At 39.6% G+C, this 14,900-nt stretch overlaps 2 protein-coding genes across 8 annotated transcripts in view; one reads left to right on the top strand and one right to left on the bottom strand.

Annotated features, from left to right (window-relative positions):
• Positions 1 to 2,199, bottom strand: part of CAPS2 (calcyphosine 2) — a 57,091-nt gene extending 54,892 nt beyond the window's left edge. For all 7 annotated transcript variants that reach the window (XM_036301395.1, XM_036301401.1, XM_036301396.1 and 4 more), the window contains exons 1-2: positions 2,132 to 2,199; positions 535 to 646 (exon numbers count right to left, since the gene is read on the bottom strand). The gene's annotated coding sequence lies outside the window, so the exon portion shown is untranslated. The remainder of the gene's footprint in view (positions 1 to 534; positions 647 to 2,131) is intronic.
• A 1,958-nt stretch (positions 2,200 to 4,157) lies between these two features.
• The window catches only part of LOC118650609 (GLIPR1-like protein 1), a 28,827-nt gene continuing 18,084 nt past the window's right edge, over positions 4,158 to 14,900 (top strand). The window contains exons 1-2 of the mRNA XM_036298971.1: positions 4,158 to 4,331; positions 8,878 to 9,117. Coding sequence (XP_036154864.1) covers positions 4,158 to 4,331; positions 8,878 to 9,117 — 414 coding nt within the window. The remainder of the gene's footprint in view (positions 4,332 to 8,877; positions 9,118 to 14,900) is intronic.

Here is a 14,900-nt window from a genome sequence, read left to right as displayed (position 1 = left end):
TAGCGCAGGTAGTGGCAGACCCAGGTACCTTAATGGAAGCTGAGGCCATTGTTAATTTCAAACAAGGCAGATAATACACCAAGGCAATGGTGCCTGTAATGTACCAGAACGAATGCTCCAAGCTCCTCCTATCTGGGATTCATGGACTGGGTGGGTTGGGACCCAAGGACAGCCAACCTGACTTGATCCAGCAAGCTGGGTAAAAAGCAGGTCCCAAGCAGGAGGGCTGGGGAATGTATAAGCTGGGGCGACTTCACCAAGAACCCTCTTGAGACACTTTCAGACACACAAGGAAAAGAGGCAGTTCCCAGCAAAGGCTCCAGCCAACTCAGACCAGAGTCTGCAGGTTGCCTGGCAACCGGCTTCTCCACCTGGGCCTCCAACCCTTCTCTCACTTCCAGAGAAAGAGGGTCATAGTCCCAAGTCCCTAGCTGCATCCACGCCACCTCCCGCTGCCCCCAAGCTGTGTGGTCTTTTCTCCTTCCCCAGGGTCCTCGCCTAAAGTGACCCAGCCAGCCTCGCAGAGGTACTCACCCAGAAAGGGAACTTGGAAACAGCCTCCAGGGCCTTACCCTGTGTCCAGCTCTGTGAGGCCTCTAAACTCTGGGGAGGAGCTGGAGCGGACTCACTGGAGCTGGTGCTTCTCCTGCGCAGGGAGAGAGCGAAAGCCCGGTCTGGATTAATGGCAGTTGTATAATTCCTCTTTTAGGCGAATTCTATTGAACGTATTTTGTGGAGCATCTACCAGGTGTCAGCCCCAGAATGATATTTTGATGGGGAAAACTTTTCATTATAAGCTCTGAAGGAGCTTGCAATTATTGAAAAAGCCAAGATTGCAAGATAATGTTATAGAGAGCTATATAGACATAGACATAAATATTTCTTTAAAAATGTGTGCACATATACACAAATATATACGATCACTTGTTGTATATAATATATATGATTATAGATTAACATGTGGATATAATAGGAACAAGCCTAGGAATCAGGAAGCCTCCATTTCATTCTTTGCTCTACACACAATGTCTTTGGATGGCAACTCCTCATCAATAAAAGGTCTGATTTGAGAGGTTCCTAAGGTTCCATTCCACTCTAGGATGCCTGACTGACTCTCCTGAACTGTATGAGCAAGTGTCAGATACCCAAGCTAGAACTAAGAGCTTCTGAAGCCTAGTCCAGTTCTCGTCCCATAAAATCAGGTTGTTTCCTACTCTGCAGTGCCTTTTCACAACCGGCTCCCCTCAAAATACGTGCATTACATTTCCAGTTAGAGAAAATTGTGGAGTAAAAAGACAAATATATTTTTAAAGAATAAAGGTAGTGAAGTAAATAGGTATAAGGCAATCATGCCTTCTGTTTCTTCCCTACACTCCATAAAACTCTTTTACCCATTATCCCCACGCAGAAAGAAGAGCAAAAATAAACTGAACAAAAGTAATAATGAAATTAACGCTAAACTTCAACTTTTAAACATTTATCAAAAACCTTAAAAATTCTCATGCCCAACTATCATTGCCCATTAAACAAATACGTATGCAAGAAAATAAAATATCCTCTCTATTCCTGTAACTTAGGCTTCCTATACCTAAACTGTATAGTATTTCTGAATGTGATTCTCTGAGCCATTAGGAACATGGTCTAATTAAAACAAATCTATCTAATCTAGATATTGGGTTAAAACATCTATTAAAAAAGCAAAAATCTTGGATTATGGGTTGATTATATAAATTATACATTTTTGCCATTCTTCAATAAAATTCATTACAAAAGTTCTGTAGTTATTACAGCCAATTAATTTCTCTATAAACAAAATGAAACTAAATTGACTATATGTTAACCTATATTATTTTCAGTATCAAAATAATTTGCATTTGAAGCTCAATAAATATTCATGGAACACCTACTATCTGCAAATATATCCAATGTCATGAATAGTAAAAACATGAGCCTACTTATTATCTTTTAAATTGAGTCTAAAAAAGTTATTGAGTCACTAGCATGTATGTAACAAATAAGATATAGTTTCTAAAAAACCTAACATTTGTATACATATTATTGGAAAGTTAGAGTGTTCATTTCCTCAGGAACTCATTCAAAAAATTTTATTGCGGGCATAAGGGTTCCGTACCTGATCTAGACGCTGTAGGTATAGCAGTGAAGCAAAGAAAGCCAGTCTTTCAGTGAAGGTTACAATCTAAAAGAGGTGACAAATGTTAAAGACATAAATAATATGATGTTCAGATAGCAACAGTTAATGGGCTAGACACTGACCGGTAGAAAATGAGGTGAGATCGGGTATGGCTTTACTGAGGGGAATCCTAACGACAAATGGAACAGCGAGGGCAAAGGCCTGAGGAGAGAGCATCCTTGTCAGGCTGATGGATGTGGCTGAAGCAGAGTGAGTCGGGGAAGAATGTAGGTTAGGGAACAGAGATGAGCCATGGTGAGGTGATGTAGTGCCTTGCAGGTCATACCTGGACTTCAGATTTATAAGTATGATAAGAAGTCTCAGAGGCTTTTGTAAAATGGGGGGGCTTATGTTTTAAAGGGAATACACTGGTTGTTCTATGGAATATAAATTGTAATGAACCCAGAATGGATACAAAAAAACTGAGTAGAAGGATACTGCTGCCTTTGTTCCAGCAAGAGATGATGATGGCCTTGGCCGTCCCAAGAGTGGGAAGCAGTATTTGGATACAGGATATAGTGTAAAAGTAGAGTTGACACAACTTGTAAATTGAGTATAGTGTCTGAAGGGGAAAGAAAAATAAAGTAATAAAATAGGCACATGAAATGTTTGGAGAAGTAAGATGATATGATGGTTAATGTTATGTGTCAACTTGGCCAGATAATGGTGAGCAGTTGTTTAAATACTAGTCTACATGTTTCATGAGGAAAAATTTTAAATGTGACTAAGGTTTATATCAATAGACTTTGATACAGCAGATTACTCTTCATAGTGTGGATGGCCCTCATCCAATTGGTTAAAAGACCTGAAGAGCAAAGTCTGAAGTTTCCTGAAGAAGACAGGATCCTGCCTCCAAAGTGCAATGGAGACACTGCCTCAGTTTCTAGCTACAGACTTGTCTGAAACATCAACTCATACACGACTTTCAGCCTGACAGCTTGCCCTGCAGATTATGAGTTTGCCAGCCCCCACAATTGCGTGAACCAATTTTTCCAAAATCACTTTCCACAAGGTGCCTCCTGCACACTCCCCACTGGGGATGTGCCCGCAACCCAGGTACATGCCCTTGACCAGAATCGAACCTGGGACCCTTGAGTCCACGGGCCGATGCTCTACCCAAGCCCAACTGCTTAGGGCAATTAATTCCCTTTTAATGTGCAGGAATTTAGTGCACCGGGCTACTAGTATAGTATAAATAAAAATAGCTAATCAAATGTACTCTGCCCTAGTCTTCAGCATACTAACTAAATGAGTCCTTAGCTGAAATGCCCTAGTCACCAAAAAGGCAGGTGTGGTCCAAAGGTAAGTGTCAAGAAGAAGAGATTTTTGTCCAGGGAAAGTACTTGGCTGCACTTTCCATGTGTCTGTTTTTATCTTTCTAGGCAGTCATTCTCTTTAGTTACTGAAACAAACAAGTCCTTGAATTAAGTCTTTGATGAAATCATTGAGACTCATACTATGTCATTCAGTATGCTAGCGTTACTCCCAATCTTTGGGGAAACCAGCAATATGATATTGCAATTTATTTAAAACAATAATAAAGCAATACACAGAAGCTGAGTCTATGAAACTAACCTGTAGGGTTTTGCACAAGCCTGGCTCATTGTCAGCATCTAATTCATGTTGTTCTTTTGCATGACACGGTGCTGCCTGAATGTTGCAATCTGGATTACAATCCAGACGCCCTTCACAGTGATTCCAGATTAGGTCCGCAGACAGTGCCTTCAGGATGGTTGAATGCCTGCACCAGGGGGCAACTCAAGGCTTTCCCCTGTAGCCCAGGGCTTTCTGGGCAGCTCCTCCTGCTGCCTGTTCCCTGTCCATTCTGGCCCCGCTCCTGGGGCCCAGCTTGCTGTGCAACCCTCTATGAGCTCACACCAGCAGAGAAAGTTGGGCCCAGGTGCAGAGCGCAGGCTGGCTTAGCCGTTACCAGTCCAAACAGCCAAGGCATCCTCTGCATCTTGCCATGGTTTATGGGAATAAATTAAATTTCTTATGGACTTTAGGTTTCTATCTGGTAGCCAGTCAAACTCCCACCGTACCTTCCATCGAAGACAAGAAGTTCATAGAGGACTGTGTCAGAGCTCACAATGAAATGCGTCGCACAGTCCAGCCCTCCGCAGCCAACATGAAATACATGGTGAGAAAAAAAATGAGCTGGGATTATACTAAGGCAGTGGTCGGCAAACTCATTAGTCAACAGAGCCAAATATCAACAGTACTTCTTCAAAATAGACTCGCCCAGGCCGAAAACCGACTTCTGCGCATGGGCCACGAAGTTTCAATCGCACTGTACATGCGCACCCACACGTGGTATTTTGTCGAAGAGCCACACTCAAGGGGCCAAAGAGCCGCATGTGGCTCGCAAGCCGCAGTGTGCTGACCACTGTACTAAGGGATCTTAGCGATTCATTTTATGGACGCATTTATGTAAATTCAGTTAGGACTTTCAGCATGCACTTTAAAATCATACCTTGGCTGAGCTGTCTCCTGCAGAGTGGTGATAGAAGGGAAAGAGAAAGGAAATCTTGATGCTGTTACTTGCTAGAGTTACATGTGTGTGTTTTTAATATATAGTTTACAGCTGTGAAGACATGAATCAGTTTATTCTTGTATTTTATCTTTTAATTATTGTATTGTTTATTGTAAACCTCCTTTTGCCCATCCCTGTATATGCGGACATTCTATATAAACACATACTTATGCTATATTTTCTAAACGGAAGGATAAATGTAGATTAAGTTAAATTTTCATAGCTACCTGCAGAAGAGGAGGAAGAAAGGAATAAGGTAGAGGAAACATGAGCCTTCTTTGAGTTTACTTTGTTTTATATATAGTTCAACTTTGTAAACATGTGATCATTTTTGCTTTTTTTTTAACACTTTACATGAAAGATCTGGTGCTTTTCTTTTTTTCTTTTTCTTTTCTTTTTTTCAGATCAATATCCACCTTGTATCATTTTCCTTTGGCTTAAAGGATATTAATATTTGTCACACTGTGGGTCAATTGGTAACTAATCCTCTCAACTTAGTGTGTCTGTGAGTTTATTTCTCCTTAAGTTATGATACATACTAGTCACAGAATTCTAAGTTGCCCTGGTAACATCTATCTTCCTGCACATTGTTTGTGACTAGAAATCTACTGGATCATTTTCTTTGTTCCCATGTATATCAGATGTATTTTTCCTCTGGCTGCTTTAAAGAAATCTCTTTATCCTTGTTTTTGAGCAATTTGGTTATAATACACCATGGTGTAGTATTGTTCTAATTTCCTGGGGTTCATTGAGCTTCTTGGACCTGCAGGTTTAAACAAATTAGAAAAATTTTAGCCACTGTATAGTCAAAAACTAAAGACTCCAATTATAAGCATATTAATTATAAAATTTGAAGTTATCTCACAGCCTACTGATGCTCTTTTCATGTAAAAGGGTTTTTTTCTGACTCTTGCTTTCTGCTAATTTTAACAGATGTGTTACTTCTGGTTTAATTTCCACTCATTGATTTTCCTCATTAATTTATTTTAACTTATTGATTTTAGAGTATGAGGCAGAGAGAGAGAGGGAAACAAAGATTTGTTGTTCCACTTATTCATACATTAATTGGCTGGTTCCCATATGTGCCCTGACCAGGGAGCCCTCAAACTTGGCTCACCTTGACGATGCTCTAACCAACTAAGCTACCCAGCCAGGGCCTTTCTCCCCATTTTTTATTGTATTACTAGGGGCCTAGTACACAAATCTGTGCACCTTGAAAGGAACTATGGGCCATGATGCCGTGGTGAGCACAGGGGTGGGTCTCAGCCCATCCTCCACACCCCCGGCCAGCCCCTCCCACCTCGGCCCCTGGTCTGCTCTCTGCTGGCAGCCCTGCTCCTGCTGCTGACACTCCCACGTGCTGATGGCGCTGATCCCACTCGCACCCGCTGATGGCACGGAGCAATTGAGGCTGGCACCAGCAGTGGGTGTGAGCATGGCTGGTGCTGTCAGCAGATGTGAGCAGTGGCTGCTACTTCAATCACCCCTCAGGAGCAGAGGGAGATGGAGAAGCCCTTAGGGGCAATCAGGGCTGGCAGCCACTGCTTACACCCATTGATGGCGCCAATCAATCAGGGCTGGCATCAGGCACTGGCAGCGGGTGCCAGCAGGGTCAGCACTGGCAGCAGGTATGAGTGCCAGGTGGGAAGCAAAGTTTTTCAGTAACCACCAGAGGCTCACACTGATGACAGCGACCGTCACCCTACTTTGGTCTGGTGCCCTGCTCACCTGCTCCACCATCCTGCCACGGCTGACACCCGCCACGTTCCCCATTCTGCCACCTGCTGCCGATGCCTGCCGTGTTCCACACATGCCCCCTGGTGGTCAGCACATGTCACAGTGACTGGTTGTTCAGTTGTTTGGTTGTTCGGTTGTTCCGCCTTTCAGTTTATTTGCATACTAGTAGCCCGGTGCACGAAATTCCTGCACAGTAAAAAGGAATTAATTGCCCTAACCAGTTTGGCTCATTAAATAGAGCATTGGCCTGTGGACTCAAGGGTCCCAGGTTCGATTCTGGTCAAGGGCATGTACCTTGGTTGCGGGCACATCCCCAGTGGGGAGTGTGCAGGAGGCAGCTGATCAATGTTTCTCTCTCATCAATGTTTCTACTTCTCTATCCCTCTTCCTTTCTCTCTGTAAAAAATCAATAAAATATATTTAAAAAAAGAAACAGAATTAAAACTTTATTGTGGGGAGCCGCTACAGTGTTTGGGATAGGTTCAAAGTGATTTCCACAGTCCTCTCATTGCCATGTGCAAGTCCCAGCTTGGAGGGCAGGGCCCTCCCAGCACAATTATTGCCAACAGCTGTAGTTGTAAGCTTGAACCTGTGATCGGAACACGTAGCCCCACGGGCCTGAGTGATGTGGGCTTAATAGAGTTCAGGTGCATGTAGTTGAGTAGGATGGAAACCCAGGAGAACATTTGTAAACATCTTGGTCACGCCCTTACTTTGCCTTGTAGCATCTGCTATAAACTAAAGGCATGGCTGTGGGCATGGTCGCTGTCTCTCAGAGAAGCAGCATCGCACCAAGACCCGACTTTCATTTTCTTGTCTGTCTTTTCTAAGCCTTTCAGCCACCCCACTCAGGTTCACCCCGTGCTGGTGCGACACACTTTAGAAAGATCTGCCTCCAGGCTCCCAGGGTGGGTTCCTGCCTCAAACTCTGCCCTTACAGGAAACAGCTCTGGGAAACAGCTTGGGGGAGGGCACAGCTGTTGCCAAGACAACCCCTGTAGGACTGACTTCCTTCCGCTAGGTCGCGGCTATTTGTCTGTATGTGAGGAACACCACCCATGGTTTTTATATAAGTAGATAAGGGTTCTATATATATATAGATCATGAGTCCTTGTATGCAGATAACTTTGTATTGGATATCTGAATCTGTCCATTTTAGCTTGTTGGGTGGTGATAATTTTTGTATTTCTGTAAATATTCTTGACATTTTTGTCTGGCATGAACTTATGTTACTTGGCATACTGATCCTTTTGAGTCTTGTGTTTACGATTTGTAAGGTAGAACAAAAGAAGTGACTGAGGCTAGGGATAATTATCTCTATTAAGGAGAGATCCTCCTGAGTACTCGACGCAATTCCCAAGATTATGCGGTTTTCCAATCTCGCTAGCAGGAAAAAGCAATAGTCCCAGTGCTGTGTAAGCATTAGGTTATATGCTCTCCTGTCATTTTGAGTGATTCATTCCCTGCTGTTTCATATGTTCTTCACATGTGTGTGTTAATCAACCCTCTGCTAAATAGCCATCTTTACAGCCCTTCCTCTGTGCACGTCTGTACTTTCTGGTATTCTTGTATGGCCTGAACATTCTCCCAAGGCAGCAGGTAAGGCCATTATAGGATAAACCTTATTGGTTTTCCTCCTTTCAGGGATCACTGGTCCTTCTTGCCTAGTTTCATGTGTCTTGCTTTTTCACATATGTATGTTAGTTTTATTGTTTTAAGTCAGAAAGTTACTCCATTTTGGCCAAAAGTAGAAGTGATGACTATTGGCTAAGACTTCAACAGGAGTTTCTCCTGTCATCCACCATTGCATCAACCAGAAAAACCAGGCATCTCATTTCTCATGTCAATTTCTATAAATGTCAGAAAAAATAGAGCATGTTGTGTTAACAGATCAGCACTGAAATCATGCAAACTTTTTAAAATGTTGTATTAATATAAAAAATTGTATTAGTTTAAAATATAAAAGATAATTATTTGGTATATGTATATATATCGCAAAGTGATTTCCACAATAAGTTTAATTAAGATCAATTATCTCATAGTTACATTTTTTTCCTTGTAATCAGAATTCTTAAGATCTAATATCTGAGAAACTTTCAAGTATACAATACAGAATGCTTAACTATACTCACAATGCTGTACTCTACAGCCCAAAACTTGTTTACCTTGTAACCAGAAGTCTGTACATTTTGACTTCCTACAAATATGAACGGCCACAGAAGGGGTTGTACAGTGTTTCTGAAGCACAACTTAAAAACAAAACAAAACACGGACTAATGGTGAACATAATAAATGCAAAAGAAAAACTATATTTTATTAAAATTGAAAACTTAAAATTTTTTTGACTGTCATCATTAGAATAACTTAAATGCAAAGGAATATGCACAATGCAATTGAAATTATTTTTGTCTTTCAGACTTGGGATGAAGGTTTAGCGAAGACTGCAAAATCCTGGGCAGACAAGTGCAAACTAAAACACAACAAATGTTCAGCAAATCAGTGTCACCCAACTTTTCCATCTGTGGGAGAAAATATTTGGTTCGGTATTTTATACCAATATATACCAGCAATTGCTATTCGCTCTTGGTATAATGAAAGGCAATTTTATACTTATAGTAGTCACAAATGTACCAAAGTTTGTGGCCATTATACACAGGTAAATATTTGATATTTTATTCATTAGTTCTTATTTATGCCCATTTCAACCATAAGACATGTTTGTTTGTTTTTTTAGCATTTTTTCTTGAGTTAATCTTGGGTATCTTGAAAGCTCAATATCATTTGGCAGATAGGTTTACTGGATATAGAATTCTCTGGATCTTTTGTTTTCTGGACTTTAAAAATTACTCTACTGTCATCTCAACGCATTAATTCCAATAAGAAATCTACTGTCAACCTTTTATTTATTCCAGTGTATGTAATATGCATTTGTTTCTCTGATAAGCTTTATAATTTTCTTTTATTTTTATAACATATTTTTTATTGTTGATAGTATTATAGTATCTTCAATTCCCTCTCTCCACCCCAATCCTCCCAGCCCCTACTCACCTCCCCCAGGTCTTCCCTACCCTATAGCCCATGTCTATGGGCTATGCATATAAATATATAAGTTCTTTGGTTTATCTCTTCTTGTCCTCCAACCCCACATCGTGGTATGCCAGTCTATTCCATGCCTCCCTGCTTCAGATATTATTTTGTTGGTCAATTCATTTTGTTCATTAGATTCCACAAATAGGTGAGATCATGTGATACTTGTCTTTCTCAGTTTGACTTATTTCACTTACCGTAATAGTTTCCAGGTCTGCCCTAACTGGTTTGGCTAGGTGGATAGAGCATTGGCCTGCGGACTGAAGGGTCCCAGGTTCGATTCTGGTCAAGGGCATGTACCTTGGTTGCGGGCACATCCCCAGTAGGGAGTTTGCAGTAGTCAGCTGATTGATGTTTCTCTCTCATCGATGTTTCCAACTCTCTATCCCTCTCCCTTCCTCTCTGTAAAAAGATCAATAAAATATATTAAAAAAAATAGTTTCCAGGTCCATTCATGCTGTCCAAAGAGTAAAAGATCCCTCTTTTTATAGCTGCATAGTCTTCCATAGTGTAAATGTCCCAGAGATTTTTTATCCATTCGCCTACTGATGGGCAATTGGGCTGTTTCCAAATCTCAGCTATTGTAAATAATGGTGCTTTAAACATAGGGGTACATAGATTCTTCCTGATTGGTGTTTTGGGGTTTTTAGGATATATTCCCAGAATTAAGATCACTAGGTTAAACAGAATTTCCTTTTTTAATTTTTTGAGGGAAATCCATACTATTTTCCGTAGTGGCTACCCCAATTTGCATTCCCACCAGCAGTGAACTGGTGTTCCCTTTTCTCTATATCCTCACCAGCACTTGCTGTTTGTTGACTTTTTTGTAATAGCTATTCTGACAGGTGTGAGGTAATATCTCACTGTTGTTGTTTTTTTTATTGATTAAGGTATTATAAATATGTGGTTATCCCTCCATTGCCCCCCACCTGCCTAATCCTGCCCTCACCCTCACCCTCACCCTCTGTTGTGTGCATCCATTGGTTATGCTTACATGCATGCATACAAGTCTCTTGGTTCATCTTCCCCCTTACCCCATGCTTCCCTACCTTCCCTCTGAGGTTTGAAGATCTGATCGATGTTTCTGTCTCTGGATCTGTTTTTCTTCATCGATTTATGTTATTCCTTATAAACCACAAATGAGTGAGATCATGTGATATTTATCTATTTCTGACTGACTTATTTCACTTAGCATGATGTTCTCCAGTTCCATCCATGCGGTTGCAAATGGTACGAGTTCCTTCCTTTTTATAGCAGCATAGTGTTCCATTGTGTAGATTTAGAAAATATATTTAATCTACTCATCTACTGATGAGCACTTAGGCTTATTACAAATATTAGCTATTGTAAATTGTGCTGCTATGATCTTAGGGGTGCATATATCTTTTCTGATTGGTGTTTCTAGTTTCTTGGGATATATTCCTAGAAGTGGGATCACTGGGTCAAATGGGAGTTCCATTTTTAGTTTTTTGAGGAAACTCCACACTGTTCTCCATAGTGGCTGTACCAGTTTGCATTCCCACCAGCAGTGTATAAGGGTTCTTTTTTCTCCGCATCCTTGCTAGCACTTTTCGTTTGTTGATTTGTTGAAGATAGCCTTCTGACAGGTGTGAGATCATACCGCATTGTCATTTTGATTTGCATCTCTCAGATGATTAGTGACTTTGAGCATGTTTTCACGTGTCTCTTGGCCTTTCTTATGTCTTCTTCCGAAAAGTATCTATATAGGTCTGTTGCTCATTTTTTGATTGGGTTGTTTATCTCCTTTTTTGTTAAGTTGTATGAGTTCCCTGTAAATGTTGGAGATTAAACCCTTACTGATAATAACATTGGCAAATATGTTCTCCCATGCAGTGGGCTTTCTTGTTGTTTTATTGATTTTTTGTTTTGTTTTGTTTGCTGTACAAAAGCTTTTTATTTTGATTTAGTCCCATTTGTTTATTTTCTCTTTAGTTTCCAATGCCCTAGGAGCTGTATCTGTGAAGAAATTGCTCAGCATATGTCTGAGATTTTGTTGCTTTGGATTCCTCTAGTATTTTTATAGTTTCCTGTCTTACATTTAAGTCCTTTATCCATTTTGAGTTTATTATTGTGTATGGTGTAAGTTGGTGGTCTAGTTTTATTTTTATTTTTTTGCACCTTTCTGTCCAATTTTCCCAACACCATTTATTGAAGAGACTGTCTTGACTTCACTGTATGTTCTTGCCTATTTGTCAAATATTAATTGAACATAGTGCTTGGGTGGATTTCTGGGTTCTTATTCTATTCCATTGATTGATATGTCTGTTCTTGTGCCAGTAACAGGCAGTTTTGAGAACAGTGGCTTTGTGATACAGCTTGATATCTGGTATTGAGATCGCTCCTCCTTTGTTCTTCTTTCTCAGGATTGCTGCAGCTATTCGGGGTCTTAATTTATTCCAGGTATATTTTTAGAGAGCTCGTTCTAGGTCGGTGTAATATGCCGTTGGTATTTTATTGGGCAGTGCACTGAATTTATAAATTTCTTTGGGTAGTATGGACATTTTAATGATGTTGATTCCACCAATCCATGAACACGGTATGTACTTCCATCTATTTATCTCTTCCTCTATCTTTTTTTTCAAGGTTCTGTAGTTTTCTGAGTAGAGGTCTTTTACCTCCTTAATTAAGGTTATTCCTAGGCATCTTAATTTTTTTGTGCAATGGTAAATAGAATTGTTTTTTTTAAAAATCTCTCTTTCTGTAAGTTCACTGTTGGTGTATAAAAATACCCTTAGTTTCTTGGCATTAATTTTGTCCCCTGCTACATTGCCAAATTCATTTATTAACTCTAATAATTTTTTGATGGAGTCTTTGGGGTTTTCTATGTACAGAATCGTGTCATCTGCGAATAATGACAATTTTACTTCTTTTCCAATTTGGATGCCTTTTTTTCTTCTTCTTGTCTGATAGCATTGGCTAGCAATTCCAGTGCTATGTTGAATAAGAGTGGTGAAAGCGGGCATCCCTGTCTTGTTCCTGTTCTTAAGGGAAATGGTTTTAGTTTTTGCCCACTGAGTATGATGTGCTGTAGGTGTGTCATATAAGGCTTTTATTATGTTGAGGTACGATCCTTCTATTCTAACTTTGCTGAGTGTTTTTATCAGAAAATAGTGTTGGACTTTGTCAAGTGCCTTTTCTGCATCAATTGATACGATTATTTGATTTTTGTCTCTCAATTTGTTTATGTGATGTATCACATTTATTGATTTGCAGATATTGTACCAGCCTTGCATCCCTGGAAGAAATCCTACTTGGTCATGGTGTATGATATTTCTAATGTAATGCTGGATCTGGTTTGCTAGAATTTTGTTGAGGATTTTAGCATCTATGTTCATCAGGGATATTGGCCTGTAATTCTGTTTCTTTGTGTTGTCTTTATCTGGTTTTTGGATTAGGGTAATGCTACCTTCATAGAAAGAGCTTGGAAGTGTGCCTTCTTCTTGAATTTTTTGGGATAGTCTGAGGAGTATTGGTTTTAGTTCTTCTTTGAATGCTTGGTAAAACTCCCCTGTGAAGCCATCTGGTTCTAGGCTTTTGTTTGCTGGAAGCATTTTGATTACTGTTTAAATTTTATCAGTGGTTATCAGCCTATTTAGGTTTTTTTATTCTTCCTGATTTAGTTTTGGAAGCTTGTATTTTTCTAGGAATGTGTCCATTTCATTGAGGTTGTCCAGTTTTTTGGAGTAGAGGTGTTGATAGTATTATTTTTTTATAATCCTTTGTATATCAGAGGGATCATTTGTTACTTCACCTCTTTCATTTCTGATTTTGTTTATTTGGGTCCTCTCTCTTTGCTTCTTGGTGAGCCTGGCCAGAGGATCGTCAATCTTGTTTATCCTTTCAAAGAATCAGCTCTTGGTTTCATTGATCTTTTGTATTGTTATTTTGATCTCTATGTCATTTATTTATGCTCTGATCTTTAGTATTTCCTTCCTCCTAGATACTGTGGACTTTTCTTGTTGCTCTCTCTCTGATTCTTTAAGTGGCAGGGTTAGATAATTTATTACCTTTTATTTTTTTGAGGTAGGTTTGTAGAACTATGAACTTCCCTCTCAGGACTGCTTTCATTGTGTCCCACAGATTTTGGATTGTTGTGTTTTCATTGTCATTTGTTTCCAGGATGCCTTTTATTTCTTCTTTGATCTCTTTGGTAACCCAATCATTGTTTAATAGCATGCTATTTAGCTTCCAAGTGTTTGATTTTTTTTCATTGTTTTTATTGTAGTTGATTTCTAGTTTTATGCCACTGTGATCTGATAAGATACTTGTTATGATTTCTATCCTCTTGAATTTGAAGAGACTTTGCCTGTGCCCTAATGTGTGGTCTATCTTTGAAAATGTCTCGTATGCACTGGAGAAGAATGTATATTCTGTGGCTTTGGGGTGAAATATTCTGAAGATGTCATTAAGTCCATCTTATCTAGTGAGTCACTTAGGATTGCTATTTCCTTGATGATTTTTTGTTTAGAGGATTTATCGAGTGGTGTCAGTGGGGTATTAAAGTCCCCTACTATGACTGTATTGCTATCAATTTCTCCCTTGATATCTTCCAGAAGTTGTTTTATGTATTTGGGTGCTCCTGTATTGGGTGCATATATGTTTACCAGAGTTATATCTTCTTGTTGAATTTCTCCCTTTACTTTGAGATCTATTTTGTCAGATGTTAGGATCACAACCCCAGATTTTTTCTCATTTCCATTTGCCTGAAAAAAATTTTTTCATCCCTTCACTATAAGTCTTTGTGAATCCTTTGTTCTGAGATGAGTCTCCTGCAGACAGCAAATATATGGGTCATGTTTTCTTATCCATTCAACTGCCCTATGTGTTTTGATTGGGCAATTTAATCCATCCATTTACGTTTAATGTTATTATTGATTATTAATTGTTTGTCATCCTTTTTATTCTTAATATTTATGTTTCTTCTTGACTTTCTGTTTCTTCTTTTTACAGCAGTCCCTTTAGCATTTCTTGCATTGCTGGCTCGGTGGTAATATACTCTCTTAGCCCCTTCTCACTCCACCTTCAATTTTGAATGACAGCTTTGCTGGGTATAGTATTCTGAGATTTAGTCCCTTGGTTCGCATCACTTTGTATATTTTATTCCATTCCTTTCTGGCCTGGTGTCTTTCTGTTGAGAAATCAGTCGATAATCTAATGGGAGACCCCTTGTATGTAACTTTCTGTCTCTCTCTGGCAGCTTTTAAGATTTTTACTTTGTCGTTGATGTTAGCCAGTTTAATTATAATGTGTCTTGGTGTTGGTCTTTTGGATTCATTGTGTTTGGTCCCTATATGCTTCTTAGACTTGCCTAGTTTTTTTTCTTGCCAATAT

The sequence above is a fragment of the Myotis myotis genome, unplaced genomic scaffold (genome assembly GCF_014108235.1).
Source record: "Myotis myotis isolate mMyoMyo1 unplaced genomic scaffold, mMyoMyo1.p scaffold_m19_p_3, whole genome shotgun sequence".
Classification (NCBI taxonomy): Eukaryota; Metazoa; Chordata; class Mammalia; order Chiroptera; family Vespertilionidae; genus Myotis; species Myotis myotis.
This window is presented reverse-complemented; position numbering and strand designations above follow the sequence as displayed.